The following is a 19,324-nucleotide window of genomic DNA, read 5'->3' as shown; positions in this document are numbered from 1 at the left end:
AGGGACTCTGCAACATTTAGCACATACTGTAGCTCGGTGGTATTTGGCTGGAATTTATGTAACCTGACCGTGGTGTAATAAGGTCAATACTGAATATATAGATAGCTGGCTCTTCCCATTAATAGGGAAAATCAACCTAGATAACTCCAAAGTCACGGAACACCAGTGATGTCTCTAATTAGAGTTGATTGGAATAGTATTCGAAACAGTTTCAAATACCTCACTCCCATAGGAATGAATGGGAGCGGGCGAACAGCAAGGGGTTAGGCGCCGGCTGCTTCCATTCATTCCTATGGAGCGAGGTATTCGAAACAGCAGTTTGGAATACTATTCGCTCATCTCTATCTCTAATACCAGTTTCCCATTTACACCTGGTGATCTGGTAGGAGGACTGAACAAAGAAGAGCTTGGCAGAAAAACAACATGAGGCCTGTCAATAAGCCCGAACACACTCCATAAACTATCTTATCAGGGTACAGCACAGCCAATGCTGTTACATAGAACATCTAGAAGCAGGTGGATGGTGATATCGCCCCCCCCCCCTCCCCCACACCTTGTGCTGGTACGTCTGGAGACCTGTCTGTTAAACTATTTTTTATAAAAAAAATCCGCTGGCACCAGCCTGGGTCACACTGACCTAATCTCAGAGCATGCACAGAATGAAATGGTAGTTTCCATGGAAACTGATGAAAAAAATAATAGCCGTATTCCTGTTTGGCATTCTACATGTCTAGTACTTAGACACTCACAGTTATGCAATTTTCCAACTTTATTTTAAGGAATTTTTGCCTCCAATCTAGATATTGCCTAGAAACACAGACTCATTACAATGACATGGATGTAACATGTACACAACGCAGCCAGGGCGGGATTACACGGAGGCCACAGGGGGCCATTACCTTGGGGACACTTCCATTCTCCTAAAGGTGATACAAAGCAACTACAAGTGTCTCATGTTTGACATGGAAACTGTCCTGGCTTTGGACTATATTTTGATATTATTAGGAAGCATATAACATATATCATTCTGTAATTTGGTCAATGCGGTGAAATTATTTTGTCCTGTATTGTGCACTATTGACCACCAGATGGTGATGTTAGTCTTACCCAGGGGCGTCCTATGAGTGAAGCAGCATATACTGTATATGTATCCTTACAATACAGTTACTACAAACTGAAACACTGATAACACATGTTACGTGTTGTATAAAGCATAAGAAACCATTCTAAATTCACAATCTAAATGAATAAGAATATATACTCACTCCCGGACTCGCACAGTGTGAGAGTGCTCAGCACATGATGGAGTGATGGAAATAGACAGACCCCGTCTGCCGTCTGATGCAGGAAGAGACACCAGGGTTACTGTGTGAGGAGATCGAGAAACTGGGGAGTCTATCACTGGGGTCAGGGAGATCTGGTAGTAGCATGGTCCGCTGTCAAGAGAAAAATAGTATTAAATGTCTGACACAATGACTAAGATGATATCAGCAGATACTGTAGTCTTTATAAAACGTATATGTGAATAGGGGGCCAGGAAGCCTTTACCAAAGGTGGGGTGGTCAGTTCAAATGACTGTATCTCTGGTTATATACCACCTAGAAAAAGGGTTCTGGTATCACACGAAAGCTGGGCTTGAAGTACTAGAATTCCTGTTTTCTTGTGATACAACAACCATTTTTCTTGGTGTTATAAAACTGGAGATCCTGCCATTTAACCCCCCCCATCAGCTGTATATGTTGCATTGAGTACATGTATACAGGCAGAGCGGCTCCCTGGCATTGCTAATATGAACTTTACAGCCTGCTTCCTATTACACGGAAGCTTGGTAGGCTAATAAAGTATATTATACAAATGTTTACCCCCCTGTCCAAATAGCAAACAATAAATAAAATGGGAGTTACCCTTTAATCGGCGGATAACCTCTGTATTAATATAGTCCATGCAATATTAGTCCTGTACCATTGTGATTCCCAAATGTCTATTACTATAATTAGACCAATGAAACACTCCAAACCCCCTTGTAATGTCTTCATAAAGTAGACGGCACCTATAAATAACTGTAGTACTAGTTGTGCCTTTATGATGGAATTGGAAGGATAGTTAGCCCTATAGTGTATGAGTTACCATAGCGCTCTGGCGTGTGTCTTACCAGTATAACTTGGACCGCTCCACCAATGCGTAAGTCTCTCCATCACCAATAAAAGCGGAACAACGAGAACACACAAAGCATTCTGGGTGATACTTGTGCTCTCCTGCTACCTAGAAAAGTAAAAACATCAGTGTCATACGGTCAGCCACCAACAAAGATCTACATGTGTAGAAGCAATGACCAATAAGAGACATCAGCTTTTCCTTCTTACCATAACTAATCCTTTGGTAATATGCTCGGAGCAACCTTGGCACATGCCGCCAAAGCGTGCCCAGTAGTGCTTTTTACAGAACAGTCTCCCATCTTTTTCATAGTAGCGGTGGGATAAGGACACGCCACAATCACTGCACCTGAAAAAAATACCATACGTTTTTTCAGAAGGAGAATTCAGTAATACTAGCAGTTGACAGCGGGCACTGCCATTCCCCTTGTCGATAAGGAGTGTCCCTATACATTGTGGTATTCATAGCACAGTGTCAGTGTGTATGGACTGCTAACGCCTAGCTGTCTATATGTTCCTACATGGACAGCACAACTCAGCATGCAATGAAAAGATGCTCCATCATTACTTTTTATGGGGTATACAAGTATATGGTAAAACAGACAAGAGGGCTGACAGGACCTATAAAGTTTTTAAAATCTAGTCCCTGTAAACACAATTCCACATGCTTAGGTGGACTATAACCTAATGTAGGCCCTGAAATGATATGATTCTTACACTAGATGGCGCCAAATATATTACGTTGTCACATATCTGGCAAAGTTGGCAGAGCCTCATAGGGCAGATGGTAAAATAATTACCGTATCATCCTAGTAGTCAAGTAAACTGAAATGATGGATTTTTAAGTGGCAGAATAAAAGTGTTATGTAAAAATGAACAGCTCCATTCTATATAGGAGGGGTAGGCAACCTGTAAAACTACAACTCCCAGCATGCATACTTGCTCTGTTGTTCTTTGAACTCCCATGGAAGTGAATGGAGCATATTGGGAGTTGTAGTTTCATAGCAGCTGGAGTGCCGAAGGTTGCTGACCCCCCGCTATAGGATAATGGTGATCTTCTCTTTCCACGACAGAACTAGGATACATCATATGGCAGTGGGAATCTAAGAATTAAATGCATTAATGGTTTATCCTTAAAGGGGTTGTCCCATCACAAGGATCCTATCTATACTGCTAGTTTATGTGGATTTAAGACTTTTCCTAAATGCATTGTTGTATCAAAATTGCTTTGTTTGGCCGCTATCTTAATTTATTCACTTCATTGTTTACACTCAGTTTCTATGGCCCTTGGGATTATCTGCTCATTTGTCAAGTGATGTAGCTGCCTGCTCTCAGGGGGGGAGGGAGGGACTGGGAGCAGCTCTGAGTTGTTTGTGTCTTTTAAGTAGCGGAGCTTCTCAGAGAGCTCTGGAATTTCTGAGCTCTTATCAGTCGGTTTAATTGAATTTGGCTGATAAGGGCTGAGATAGGGAGTCCATTACCTCTGTATGTAATGCAAGCATACTCAAATCCAGCTCTGCTACATCAGCTTCACACTGTGGTAATTCATTTAGAACCAATCCCGTGCAAGTGAAACCCCGCCCACCTATGTGCCGGGAAAAGCAGGAAGTGAAGAGAGCACAACAGCCTGCAGGTTAGTGAACAAGCGTCATGGGAATATCCCTTTAAAGAGGCCCAGCCTCACAATAGTGAAACACACATTCACAGCCGGGGCTCCACTGACGCCATTGGTGGGTGTTTCTTTTTTTTACTTGCCCGCTCCTGAGTTGTGCTGTTAGCTCTGGCACTGCTAGTAGGAGTTAGTCAAGTGGGCGGTCCATAGTGCTTCCGTTTAGTGGTTGACGTTCTTCTGACCACTCACTTGGCTACTTACTGCTATCAGTGCCATAGCTAACAGCAGGACTGGGAAGCCTACAAGTAAAAGAAAACTACCAATGGCATCAGTGTCAATGACTGTGAACCTGTGCCACTAGTTTCATGGCTTTAAGGTGGTGACTGGTCCTCTATAAATACATGATAGGTGGCCCTGACCCTAATTGTTTATGGCCACTTTTCCCCCTGAACTTGACGAAGCACTCTCCATTGTAACCTATGGCAGTCACAGAAAGGATTGAGCATAAACCTGAACACCCTGTAAACAGAAAGCAAAACATAAGACTTGGACATATCACAGCCCTCCACCCAAATGACACTTCTTTTTGTGTGAATTAGATAACCCTTCCTGCTTCTCTCTGACCATGGTGGTCAGTCATTCATGAGTCAGGCTTTGGCGAAATAGAGGAGTCAGAAAAATATTACAGCAAATAGACAGTATACGGCTAGTATGGATTATCCTATCCTAACAATATAAGTGTCAGTCCTTAAGGGCCTCTTAAAGGCTCAATAGAAATGACATCATCACACTCCAGAGCCCAGGTGTGTCATGAATGGTCAGCAGGATAGTCCTTCATTCTACTTTTACACAAGGAAAATATTACACAACCATTAACTCTTCCCACAATCCTACAGCTGACAATGTATATCCTTTGCCCTGTATACTACTAGTAGATGTGCTGCAATACAGCAGACAGGGCATCTACAGCAAGGCAGTAAAGCTGGCCATGGCCGGGACACTTTGCCCTACATGCAAAAATCTGTAGCCTTGTTGGTATTTTAATTAATTTCCATGTTGAAAATTGTTCTTGATGATGCAAATATCATTTGTACGCTTAGCTGCCAATGTCTTTCCTGGGGCTCTGGCTGATTCTCCGCTGCAGTTTCCCATTAAACACTAATGAGTTAGAAACATTTTTAAATCAGGTCAAATCCTCATTCACACTGATGGAAAAATACCCATCTGCTGCCACCTAATCCCTATTCACACAGCCTGTTGTTGCAGCAGGGCGAAGATGCACCAGGTTTATCACAGTGGATTATGCTGTATGGTCAATCTGATGTAACGGCAGAAGCTTTGGATTATATTATTTACACCCAAACTTTGCCATTGCAATTGCTGATCTTGAAGCGGCGGATCTTATCGCTAAGGCTATGCCCCTTTCCCGGGAACCTTTGCCCCTTGTAGATTGAGCTGCAGACTGTGCAAGGACCCATGTGCACAACACTGAGGACATAAGCAGGATGTTACTAAGAAAGGGGATAGGGGATAACTTGCAGGTCAGTTGGGGGACGGGTGTCAACCGCTCACACCCCTACTGATCAGGAGAATGGGGACTGTTAATGGTGGTTCATTAATGTGCATAGAGATAAACAAGCACTGTACTTTGGCCAGCTCTGAAAAGAACAGAGCGGTGTGCACACTGCCTGACCGCCGATCCATTCAGAAAAGGAGACGGAGGTCCACCATTTTCCTGATCATTGGGGGTTTGAGCAGTCAGCCCCCCACTCATCTGCAAGCTATCCACTATCCTATGGTAAATCCCCCTATCCTATAGTACACTTCTCAGGCTGAAGCATCCCTGCCCTGGTCCACCTTGTTTTCCTCCCCATTCCCCCCTTTTGCAAAAAGGATGATGTGGCGCAAGAAAGGGCCAGTGATGTTCCTTGTTATCACCCATCTAAGCCACAAACATGGCATAGGTGGTTTATTAAATTCCCCTGATTATAATGTATATGCCTTATGTAAGGGAGAGCAATATAATGCGACTGGCTGCCAATGGATGGCGTCTAATGTAACACGGACCATTGGTTACCTCTATTATGTAGGATTCTGATTAAACAGATAGAAGAAAGTAAGGCTTTGCTCTACTTGGAAAAACGTCCATAGATGTGTATGGGGAGGAACGCCGTATCAAATCCACTGGTTAACTCTTTGAGTCAGATCTAATTCTGTATCTGTTTCTGGAAAAGCTGGGTGAAAACCCAATGTGGCTGAGATGAAGGCTCCCACAGCAACACATGGCTAGTAGATTCATAACTTTTTCATGGTTTTACTATTTTGAAATGGTTATTCCATATGTACAGGTGAGGTTGTGTCACTATATACAGATGCCAACGTATACCACTGACTGGCATTTAAACAACATATCCTGACCATGTTTTTCACAAATGTGTCATTTCAATGTCACCAAGCTTTTCTAGAATCCTAAATGCAACTAATGTAGCACTACAGAAGGGAGGATGTGTTTATTGCCTTTCAGGGGCCTGGGAAAGCTGGGTGACAACCGCTGTAGAGCAATAATAGTGGTACTGTTTTTTTTTTTATCTCCAAGCTTTCATATACACAAATGTAACTTTGAGGATGATCATACTGTTATTTTTGACATTTATTATTATTTATTTGGCCTACTTATATAGCGCCGTCCAAAGTAGGCCTCACAACCTAAATTTCCGATAAGTATGTCTTTAGAGTGTGGGAGGAAAGCCAAGGTAAGGCGACAGAGCTAAGCACTGACCCCCATGATGTTCCCTGTAGAGTCAGGTTTACGTGTGAATACGCTTTAGTCCAATGGGATTCCTCATTATATTCCCATGTGCCGCAGTTTCATCAATGACTACGCCACAAGACAATGCTGCAAAATACAGCAGGAGGTTTCTTTTTTCAGCACCAAATCTCCTTTTAAAAAAATACCCTAAGAAATGGACAAATACAATATGTAACAAAGCATCTAAGTATATCGTTTTGCTATGTTTTTTTTGGATAGAATATGTCTTATTTAATATATAATAATATGACACAAGATATAACCTGTGCCAAATATTCAGTAAATGGTTTGTGCAATATCTGTCTCGCTATGGATTACAACACATATAAGGTTATCTGTCTCACTAATGCATAACAACAGCGTACATGGTTAATGACAAGGTTCACTCAATAGCAGGGTAGTGCTCTGTGCCTTTAAGAGATAACCCTGTCATTCTATTGTCATGGTCCTTGAAGAGCGATTGTGTTGGCCAACCATAATCAACCATGGGAAACTGCATTACGGCAGCCTGCAGCAGATCTCTGTATGTGGGCTGCATCCTAACCACAGCGTGTGAGTGCAGATATTACAACCACACCAAACCTTCTATAGAGGAAACACTAAGTAATGGAGGGATGTGACGGCGAACGTCTGCACTGTCAGATAACAGCGGTTATTTTAGGGTAACATCTATTTTCTTCACGGAGAAATAGGACTGTACAAAGGGGTGTGTATTCTAGTATAGACAGCACGATGCTAGGGACACAGATCCATCATCTGACACACATTCTACATAGGATACATAATGAATTACTAATATTACTGTACTAGCAACCAGAATACAAAAATACAGTACTACAAATAAAAATACAATAAGTACAATACAAATAACACTCTCGCTGCCAATACAGGGTTAAATCAGAAATGATGGGGAAATGAGCCAGCATCAAATAGGAGAAGTGAAGCGTCACTGTACATGGGAAGTAAATAAAAGCATCGCCATGCCCCTTGTGCCGCCATCAGATGACACAATGACATCATCCTTCTGCAGATTCTGATTATTAATGAGGAAGGAAACCCGATTGCTCCATTTAAATCCTCCCCGGGGGAAGAAGACCTAATGAAATCCCACAATGCAAAGCAGAAGCTTCCCTTAACCCCTTAGGAGCAGCAGCAAGCTCTACAAAGCGTATAGTAGTGATTTAACGGAGATTATACTTATAGGCGTGAAATGTAACCTCAAAATAACAACAATGTACGGTTATATTTCCAGCCGTATTGAGTCACGTCTGCAGGGGGGAATATTTCACACATAACTACTAATCCCACTCACAGCCCGTCCTGTCAGCGCCTCTTTGTTCCATTTACCAGCTGTCATCATGGTTGAGTAACGGGACATAATACACTTATACTGAAATATAAATTATTCACTTTAATTATAAGCTTTTAGAAATTTGTGGATTTTTATATTGCTGCATGGTCGGAATTGATAGAAGAGGACCCGTCCGCTCTCCTGACATCTTTGGTTTAGTAAATACTTTTGGAAAATTTCTTCTTACAGCTCTGTTTTGTGAGGTTCCTCAGTTATTCCTCCTAGAAATGTATGAACAAATTGATCCATGGGTTTTATCAGTTAGGGGTGTGCCTCTGTACAGTCGGAGGCCCCATTCACACTGTGTTCAGGTTACCATATCACAGCGCGATAGGCACTGCTGTGAAGAAGGATGTTCCTGACAGACTGTCAGGAATGCCCTTCTGACTGTGAAGAGCTACAGTACCGGCACCAATAGCTCTTCACCCGGGACATGGAAAGGGAAAGCCGACAGTGTGCTGAATTCAGTGCACTGTTGGCTTTCCAGCGGTATATAGAACTGCCTGTGCCCAAACCCATGAAAGGTCCTCTTTAATCATTTTCTTAGACATGTAAAAGGTGGTAAAAGATCTTCTTTAAATGTGTTAAAGAAAACAACCCCTGTCCATAACATTATACATGGGGTATCACCCCCAACTGCATGACCCAAAAAAAGAGAACCATCCTGTTAATCCCAGAAACAGCACCCTCTCATCCATGACGTTTGACTGGTATCATAGCTTTGCTCCATTCTTCTGACCTGCAATACCTGACCCTAACCAAAGGACTAAATTGTCTATACTGTGAGGGGGCATTCCTTACCGATCATCCATAAGTGGTGAGGAATGCACCTCCCTCCTCCTGATAGTACTCATCCATAGACTAGTACTGGGGGAATGTTCCTCACTGCTCTGCATCATGGCTGGACAGTAAGGAACACCCCCTCACAGTATAGTGCTACACAAAGTACTATCAGGTGAGGCGTTCTCAGCTAGACTGTCAGTAATGTCCTCTGACAGTGAAGAGCTATTGGTAAATGCACCATTTTCTTTCCCGTTATGTGCCTTGGTGGATGAGCTGACAGTGCGCTGAATTGTCGGCTTTCTAGCGGTGTATAAAAGCGCATGTGCCTGAGGACATGAAAGATCCTCTATAAAGCAAACTAGTTACAATGAAAATGTTATGGCCTAAGGAAAAGGGGGACATTCGTGAAACCTATAAATATGTTATGGGTGAAAAAAGGTACAGAAGGGGAGTGTATTTAAGACCCCACGGGGCACAAACGAATCCCATTCACACTTTGCAGAAAAATACGAGGAGTGGAAATGCTGTGGTCTCCAAAATTGTCAAGTTTTTGGAAATCACATCATGTCATTTATACTGAAAAAAACGGCAGTTTCCATATAGGTAACTGAGGGTAACTGAAGCAGAAAGTCCACAGTGCTTCTGTGAAAAGCACTTTATCACTGTGGTCCACTAGGTGGGGCCTTAGCCTAAATCTTTACATCAATTAATAGCTGTTGCTCCAGTAATTCTGGCGCAGTGGGAGTTTTTTTTCTCTAGCCCCCACTATTCAAGAGCAATGAATGCTATTATTTTTGTTGTCTGATGTGCTTTTAAGACGCTATACTGTCAGGAGGGCGGAGTCAGTCAGGAGCAGACAAAGGGTGTGATTGTGAGCTCTGTCACTGGCTGCCTCTGATTGGAGCTTTGAATAACACCCCCTGCCTGACACCGCCCATCTGACAGTAAGTAGCTTAAATAGCACATCAGGCAATAAATATTTCATGTGCTTGTTGCTCAGGAACGCTGAACACCAGAGAGAATATTCCAACTGTGCTGGAATCAGTGGAGCAGCGTCTATGAACAGATACTAAGAACTTAAATTGGTGAACGTGGTGAAAATTCCTCTTTAACAACTAAATGGTCCATTCACACGGAGTAACGTGCCGCGTGACCTGGTACGTATACGGCGTGTGAGATTTTGAGCGCAGTAAAAGCTCCCATTGATTTCATACGCTGCGTTATTTTGCGGCAAAATAGCGCGGCGTATACGATCCAGGCTCCCACTGAAATCAATGGGAGCTTTTACAGCGCTCAAAATCTCACACGCCATATACGTGCCAGGTCACGCAGCATGTTACTCCGTGTGAATGGACCCAAACACAATGACAAATTCTTGTGCAGAACTGGACATTGTTTAGTGATGGTTCTGTTACTTAATGTGTGTGCTTGATGGTTACAACTAATCCCTTGATTATCCCGTTTATAATTCCTTTTACTTGGATTTCCATAATTTACAAGCAGTTCTCCCTTTTTTTGGTAAAAGTAGCAGCTTCCACAATATGTTTGCCTGGATTTGCATAAATCAGTAACACAGTTTGTGTACATGAGGAATAAAATGATGTTTTAACCATTATGTGACTTGTATTTTTCAGCAGTTTTCCTCTCTGCGAGGTCTATCCGGAGTTCTCATTTGTCTCTGCTCTGATGTCTGCCATACAGTGCATACAGAAAGAACAGGAGAATCTACTCCATAGTTTTCTCTCAGAAGTGTATTGATGTGAATAAAGCACCTGGGGTGTGCTAGAAACTTTCCTTTAATCTCTAGAAGCCTCTGCATGAGCTTATGTTTCTCCTCTCTAGATAGTTTTGATAAATGAGTTCTATTTTATGTCTAAAGATAGCTGTGCCTTCCAATACTGAGCGTGCATTATTTTTAAAGGGGATAAGGTAGTGAGCTGCTGTTAAGACACTGCTGGAGATGACAAAAATATTGGGCATGTTAATATCCAATTGCCTGGCACTTCTCTACCCTCACATGTGCTGTTGAAACAAAACACACATCATATGGTCAGACAAGATTAAACAAACTCAACGTATTTCCTTTACACGGGATAGCATTTCTCGATAAAGGCCGTTGTATCTGCACTGTTATACTTTATGGATATACCTGTGTAAATAAAGATGGCAAAATGTTTTCATCTTAAAGGGAACACAATTTTAGCACCTAAACCAAGCACAGTGGCTGACAGGGTATCGCATGTCTTTTGTAATGGTGTCCTTATAAATTTTGAACGATCAAGCTCTGCACGCCCCCTTTACTATAATTGATACCCCTTTCACTACTCTTCAATGCCCTGATGTACTCCCATGTTAATCCACAACCCCAAGCAACTACGCTCATTGTACCAATGGAGTCCCAGTTTCACCTTCTTCTCCAAAGGCACACATGCCCGGCGTCTTCTGCCTATTCATGAGGTGCGGGATCAACGAGCATGCCTGCATCATAGAACGCCCTGAGCATGTGCAGTGTTGAGTTAAGCCTGAAAATTTGGTCTTAAATGGGTGTAAATTGGGTCAAGGAGCAGGGGAGTGTCGATTACAACAAAGGAGGTGTGCAGAGCTTGATTTCTTCACCTAGCTCTCCAAACTCCTGACTTCAAGAAGATCATTTGAGTATTGGGTAAAAGTGATTTTTTTTTTTTTTTTTTGAGAATAGCTGTATTGTTCAGGCTTCATAAGGACACCACTGCTGAAGACAAGAAATGCAGTATTGTTCTTATTTTGGGTGCTAAAATCATGCCTCCCTTTAAAGAGGACCTTTCGTCATTTTGGGGACATGTGGTTTAATACACCGCTAGAAAGCCGACAGTGCGTTAAATTTGGCTTTCCCAATCTGTAACCCAGGTGAAGAGCTATCGGTACCGGTTCCGTAGCTTTTCACAGTCAGAAGGGCATTCCTGCCAGTCTGTCAGGTACGTCCTTCTTCACAGCAGCGGCTATAGTGCTGTACGAGCAGGGAGGAACGCCTCCCCCAGTAGTTGTCTATGGATGAGTACTGTGAGGAGAGGGAAAGGGCATTCCTGTACAGTACAGTGCTGTAAACGCTACTGTGAGGAAGGGCGTCCCTGACTGACTGTCAGAAACGCCCTTCTGACAGTGAAGAGCTACGGTACTGGGACCGATAGTTCTTCACCGGGGGCACAGAACGGGAAAACCGATAGTGCGCTGAATTCAGCGCACTGTCGGATTTCTAGCGGTGTATTAAACCGCATGCCCCCAAAATGGTGAAAGGTCCTCTTTAGGCTGAGGCCCCACGTTGCAGAAATGCAGCTTTTTTTTTGTTACAGATTTTGCTGCGGTTTTTTTGAGCCAAAGTCAAGAATGGCTACAAAAGGAATGATAAATATATAGGGAGTTCTTGTACTTCTACCTTTTGCTCACAATCCACTCCTGGCTTTAGCTCAAAAAACTGCAACAAAAAAAGCTGCGTTTCTTCAACGTGGGGCCTTAGCCTTAAAGGGGTTGTCCCATCACAAGGATCCTATATATACTGCTTGTTAATGTGGATGTAAGACTTTTCCTAAATACACTGCTTCAGCAAAACTGCTTTGTTTGTCCACTATCTTACTTTATTCAATTCTTTGTGGCCACAGCCCTGACTTAGCTGCTCATGAGTCAAGTGATGTCTCTGCTGCTCTCAGGGGGGAGGGAGGAGGGGCTAAGTGCAGGGAGCAAGCCTGTGTATCTAGCTATTCCTGTGTCTACACCATGTGACCTAGCTTCCTGCTATCAGATAGGGGAGAGGAGCTGCTTTCATTTCTTCTGTTCTCCCAGTTATCAGGCGAGCTAATTCAATTGTGTTCATTATGGGAGAGACAGGCAGTCTCTGTATGTAACACAGAATGGAGTTGGTGCTGCCTGTACTTCATAGTCCAATATGGGTGGGCGAAGCTACACACTAATTTGGGGGCGGAGCTAAACAGCAGGTTGCATGTGAAACTCCGCCCACCAAATGATGCAAGAAACCAGGAAGAAAGAAGATTTTACAGCAGTAAAGACTGATGAGTATGTGAGGTGGGAATATCCCTTTAAGACGTTTTATGACCTTGGTACATATATAACAGATACATTAGCTATAATGTCCAAACATTTCTAGGAGGAATAACAGAGGAACAACAAAGTTCTAAGTTACTGTATGTCTAATGCACGAGGCTGTCCATTAGTTGTATATAACCACTACCTGCACCCACATCCTTTCACGGCTAAATATATGACTTGCAATAGGACATATGGGAGGAGCGCAGACATGGTAAGCAGCTCTATAAATTTATAAGTACACTTTCAAAATGATGATGCCATTAAAATATAATTGATGTTTGACCCAGAACCTAAAACCACCACTTAGATCTCTTCATTCTTTATGGCTGTGGCATCTTGTAATAGGAAAAACACACTTGGAAAGTGAGTGAAGATTTGAGGCCATAAAAATAATTGAAGGCCGGAGAGCTACAACAATCCTGGAAATAGAGAGCCATCCTATGTACATGACAGCACCCGATTCAGAGGCCCCACAATGGGGGTGGGGGAATACAAAGGCAAATACAGGGTCTAATTGTTTGGCATGTTCCCCGTCTGAGGAAGACATTACCACATGCCAGTCTACTCAGATGGAAACATATTTATAGGACTGCTTGTGGGAAGATTTACTCATTTGCATTATTTAGCACAGCCATATATAAGTAAAGCAGGATGACAGCTCACATCACACAGATCTGCTTGTCACTACATTAGAAGATCCACAAATAATCATGTTTCCTGCCATTATAACAGGATACTATGTGGTTACACATCTACAGAACAGAGAGTCATATATATGGCACGTGTAAGAAACGCGTATCATGGGGGGTCCAAGTGAGATCAGGATCAGTGATGTACAAATGGCAGGGTACACCCTAGAAATAGTAATTGGCATTGGTCCATAGCATTACATTGACAACTAAATGGCACCAGTGGGTATACCATGACATCCACAACACAATGGCACCAGTGTATAGCGTTACAGCCAAACTCAATGGCATTGGTGTATAGCATTACATCTACAACTCAATGGCATTGGTGTATAGCGTTACAGCCAAACTCAATGGCATTGGTGTATAGAATTACAGCCAAACTCAATAGCATTGGTGTATAACATTACATCTACAACTCAATGGAAGTAATGTACAGCATTACATCCACAACTCAATGGCACCGGTGTATAGCATTACATCTACAACTGAATGGCATTGGTGTATAGCATTACATCTACAACTCAATGGCACTAGTGTATAGCATTACATTGATAACGCAATGGCACTAGTGTATAGCATTACATCCACAACTCAATGGCACCAGTGTATAGCGTTACAGCCAAACTCAATGGCATTGGTGTATAGCATTACATCTACAATTCAATGGCATTGGTGTATAGCATTACAGCCAAACTCAATGGCATTGGTGTATAGCATTACAGCCAAACTCAGTGGCATTGGTGTATAGCATTACAGCCAAACTCAATAGCATTGGTGTATAGTGTTACAGCCAAACTCAATGGCATTGGTGTATAGCATTACAGCCAAAGTCAATGGCATTGGTGTATAGCATTACAGCCAAACTCAATAGCATTGGTGTATAGCGTTACAGCCAAACTCAATGGCATTGGTGTATAGCATTACATCTATAACTCAATGGCACCGGTGTATAGCATTACATCTACAACTCAATGGCACTAGTGTATAGCATTACGTCTACAACTGAATGGCACTAGTGTATAGTATTACATTGATAACGCAATGGCATTGGTGTATAGCATTACATCTACAACTCAATGGCACTAGTGTATAGTATTACATTGATAACGCAATGGCACTAGTGTATAGCACTACATCCACAACTCAATGGCACCAGTGTATAGCATTACAACTACAACTCAATGGAAGTAACGTATAGCATTACATCCACAACTCAATGGCACTTGTTCATAGCATTACATCTGCTATTTGGTAGCTCTGGTATATAGCATGACATTGGTGCTTGGTAACACATCCACAATTCACTGTATAATTGAGCTGAACCAGTCCATTGTGTAGGTATTTAGGAGTGCAGAATCTGTTCACTTGTAGGTGTTTAATGATATGATAAGGTGTATACATTGATGGGAAAACCAATAAGATATTTTTGGACAGTACAAAAAAATTATTAGCTGAAATGAGAAGTACATGTGACTGGTAACAAATGTTAGGCTGGATTTGTATCAGCGCCGTCCATTCTATATTTCTTTTCCATCATGGGAACACATAAACAGAATGGACACTAAATATGCATCTGCCTAATAAACCCCAGCACAGCCCGACAGATCCCACAGACTACAATAAGGTCCAGTGGTTATCCATTATAAAAAAAAGTCCTCCATATATAATTTTCTTTCATCCGGGATTCTTGATGGAGGAGCCCAATGGAACTTCTGATGCAGATGTGAATTACGTCTTATGACAGGGGAGGGCAATTAATTTTCACATGAGAAATTGTAACGGTTCTAGAGGGCCATGCGCACAGTGGCAAATTTAGCTCCACCCATTTCTCCACCCATTCTCAATCATTTTTCCATGTGTCCCACAAAATATAATGCTCCTACAGACACCCTAACATTATACACCTCCACATTATAACGTTTCCCTCCAAATGTCCCACAGTATTAAGTCCCTCTCCTCGTGCCCCAGTAGAAACCAGTAGAAACTAGAGGGGACATTAAACTGGGGAAGCTGGAGGAGGACATTAAACCATGGGGGGCAGCTGGAGGGGGACATTAAACTGGTGGCAACTAGAGGCAGACATGTCCCCCTCCAGCTACCCCCCATGATTTAATATCCTCCTCCATCCTCCTCCCCTCTCTATGTGCATTCAGTTTCACTGCCCCCCTACATCTGCCCCTAGTTTCCCCCTCTTGCTCACACATGCTGGCAAGCCGGCAGCTTGCAGCAAGCACACAGTTCCATGTGGCTCCGCCCACTAATGAGTCATAGCCTACCCTGGTGATAGGCTGTGATGACATCATCACAGGTCCTTGAAAAAACTTCAACTAGCTAAGTGGGCCGGATAGAAGCAGTCAGAGGGCCGGACGTGGCCCGCGGGCCGTACATTGCCCAGGTCTGGCTTATGATGTACTCTGCTTGCCTGTGGATGTACTGAATGTATAGGCAGAGCCAAAATACTGTCAGCTGCAGATATAGGCGTTAGTATGGCTCCTACAACTCTCTGAGGCATATATCCAGCTTCACCTTAAACCACCTCCATGGAACTTTACTTCTCAATGACGTATTATTACTTCATGGCTATTGCACCTGCTCAGGAGCTGAGAATGCACCATAGACAGCTGGTGTAGCCCCCACAGTCAGAGATAACATTGCGGTTATTAACCCTTTAAATGCTGCGGTTGTCAGGTTGGCATATTTATATACAGCTGCCTTCAGTCCTGACTCTGTTTTGGTTAACACTGATATCTTGGTGTCACTTTTCCATTCTATGAAATGCCCCACATAGAACTGTTTGACGTTACCCGCCCCTCAGCCTCAGCTTCCTTGCACGATACATGAGCCCGTCCACCAGCACTCCAGTCACCGGCAGTCTACAGCTAGAAATAACTGGCAAATTAAGTAAATTTTAGGACTGACTTCCAAAATTAGTGCCAAAAATTGTTAATAAAGCGTATTGCAATTTTTTATAAAGGTCACAAAATCAAAAATCAAAAGTTTTGTTACGTGTTAAAGGGGCTGTACATCATTAAGAAATAACGCTAAGTTGAGCAACTCTGTAATATATACAATTTCAACACTTGGTGTCTGAGTTGAGTTTTCAGGGACTGAAAGGTCAGATACGATGTTGCAAAAACACAAGTCTCCAGACAAGGGAGAGCTTTTTCTTGTCAATGTAGACCCCTTTAAGCCGTCTATACTGGTAGGTAATTCAATGCTGGAAAATGTGTGTCTGTAATGAACAGTCTCTTCCTCTTTCTGTGCCTACCCAGTAGCACTGTGGACACTGGAAACCCCGGGAAATAATGTCAACCACTGCCAGGAACGGATGTGGCTGCGACATTAACACCCCTTCATGCTTAGTTATTAGAGAAAAATAACATAAAACTTTCTTTCTGCAGAGGAAATAACACAGATGTAAGCCATACCATTTTATATACCCATTCTATACATCTCAGGTGTACTAACATATCCGTCTGTCATATGTAGCATATATTATAGCATAGACATAATATTACAATACACTGGTGCAAACAATACAATGACACATTAGGGCAACCATCTGCTTACTGCTGGGAATATGGGTTTGAATCCAAGATCTTGGCAAAATCTACATGAGCTTTGTATGTTCTTTTACCAGGGGTGGCCAATGGGTTTCCCCCGACCTCTATAAAAATAAGTCTACTCTGAAAAACGGATGACTAAAAATATCATCCGCACTGGAAATGTTCAGCCATAAGTCAGCGGAAAAAACACTGCTTGGCCGAATCTGCTGAGTTTGCTAACTTGCGAAGAAATAGGATATGGTAAGATTATTAGTTTTTTTTTTCCCAACCTGTCGCACCACTCCAATCAGGCAGTTTTGTTCTTTATATCAATATTGGGATCTCTGATATGAATGATCCCACCATCAATTGATCGCCACATCATGATTGGCGATTTGCAATAGATTACCAGCTCCACAGGGCATAGACTATTATGTCCTACGTGGTACATTCTGATGGCACCCCTTTTCCACTATATGCTATATAGTCATTGTACAAACAACAATGCCAGGCAATGTCTAAATATAAGCACTATACCGTATGGGGTGAAAATAAATGACCTATACTAGCCAAAGATACAGATCTCTTAATAACTATGCTATACTGTGTCAGTCTAAGTAACAGTGCCCACATGGTCGAAATAAATAATGCCGACATATAAAGAGCAAGTAACAGCTCATACATATGTTATTTAGAGCTATACATGTCTAAATAAAACCACTATACCCCTGTATAATTAAAGGGGTGGCACCATAAATTAAACATAGACAAGAGTCCAACCGATGAGACCCTCACCAATCATGAGAATGGCAGTCCCAAACCCAGCCTTCTGAATGAAGAGTCTCTTAGTCCCCACATTGCGGAAACGCAGCTTTTTTTGTTGCAGTTTTTTTTTTTTTTAGCCAAAGTCAGGAGTGGATTGAGCAGAAGTATAAGAGCTTTTTATAGAGTTCCCATAAATTCGCAACAAAAAAATCTGCATTTCCGTAACGTGGGGCCTCAGTCTTAGGCTAAAGCCCCATGTTGTGGAAACGCAGCTTTTTTATTACAGATTTTGTTGCCTCTTTTTGAGCCAAAATCAAGAATGGTTACCAAAGGAATTGGAAATATATAGTAAGTTATACTTTTCCCTTCTGCTCACTCCACTTCTGGCTTTGGCTCAAAAATCTGCAACAAAAAAAAGCTGCGTTTCCGCAATGTGGAGCCTTAGCCTTATACTTGTGCACTGTCATCACATAAATCTCTATTGGTGGGGTGGTGCAAAAACTCCACATAAGACTATTTAGGTTGCAAGTGGCATTACATAGTGGAATATCGCCAATTTGTGACTATTTTACCCCCAAAAGGTGCCAATAAAACAATAATTGATTTCCTCCTATGTGTTAGACTGGGGGCACAACAAGTGATCATTTCAGCAATATTGATCATAAACCACTTAACAAAATATATTGCAGATATCATGAAATGAGTTTTTATAGTGTCATAACCTAGGTCCATCTTCTCTGCAATGTACAACACTATGGAATCTGTCAGCCACATAAAATAATGATAATTTTTTATTATTAAAAACCAGTAACGGAGCCGAGTCCCATCTACCGCAGAACATCTCAATAATGAATTGTGTCCGCTGCAGGGCGGCTTCATTATCTGGAGCATAATAGACACAAGATTAATGACACGGCCTTCTCCGACATCAGGCAGCACTTATAGCAAATGGCAGAGAATGGCAGTGCTTGGGATAAGGCCAGGCTAGCGATGCCCGGTATACAGCGAGGAGGAGACATCACTCTATAAACAATTCCTGGACTGCTGACTGCATGAAAAAAAGCGCACAATGCACCAACAATATGTTTCCCACAGCACAGCATTAATATCCAGAAATGACCTTGTGCTAAATTGGTCGTCTGCAACGCTCAACAATTTTTGGGAGGAGGGGGAGGAGTGATTACTCAGATATCCGAGTAAGTGGTGCACGGAGTCCCTATGAGGGTACGAAGCAATATTTCCCATATCTATCCCAAGGGTAAAACTAGTGCACTAGTATATTCTCAGTTCACTTATGTCTACAGATCCTGCTTAATTCCTGTTCACATGATTGCAAATTTTCTTCTTTTCTTCCTGAATGCCAATGTAAACAATGTCACAAGATGTGCCAAATTTATCTCAGTGGCACATGCTGTGCGACAGATTTGCAGCATCCCGCATACAGCTAGACACTTTCCTCTTCTTCAGCCAACTCCTAGTTGGCATACTGTACATTAGACTTTTACTTTGCCTGGGGACCTCTGCAAGAACAGTT

At 42.3% G+C, this 19,324-nt stretch overlaps 1 protein-coding gene across 1 annotated transcript in view; it reads right to left on the bottom strand.

Annotated features, from left to right (window-relative positions):
• The window catches only part of LIMK1 (LIM domain kinase 1), a 58,670-nt gene that overhangs the window by 14,065 nt on the left and 25,281 nt on the right, over positions 1–19,324 (bottom strand). Inside the window, exons 3-5 of the mRNA XM_075263875.1 lie at positions 2,364–2,502; positions 2,153–2,262; positions 1,266–1,436 (exon numbers count right to left, since the gene is read on the bottom strand). Coding sequence (XP_075119976.1) covers positions 1,266–1,436; positions 2,153–2,262; positions 2,364–2,502 — 420 coding nt within the window. The remainder of the gene's footprint in view (positions 1–1,265; positions 1,437–2,152; positions 2,263–2,363; positions 2,503–19,324) is intronic.

This window comes from Leptodactylus fuscus, chromosome 2, assembly GCF_031893055.1.
Source record: "Leptodactylus fuscus isolate aLepFus1 chromosome 2, aLepFus1.hap2, whole genome shotgun sequence".
In the NCBI taxonomy this organism is placed as follows: Eukaryota; Metazoa; Chordata; class Amphibia; order Anura; family Leptodactylidae; genus Leptodactylus; species Leptodactylus fuscus.
The sequence above is the reverse complement of the archived record's forward strand: the minus strand, read 5'-3'. Positions and strand labels throughout refer to the sequence as shown.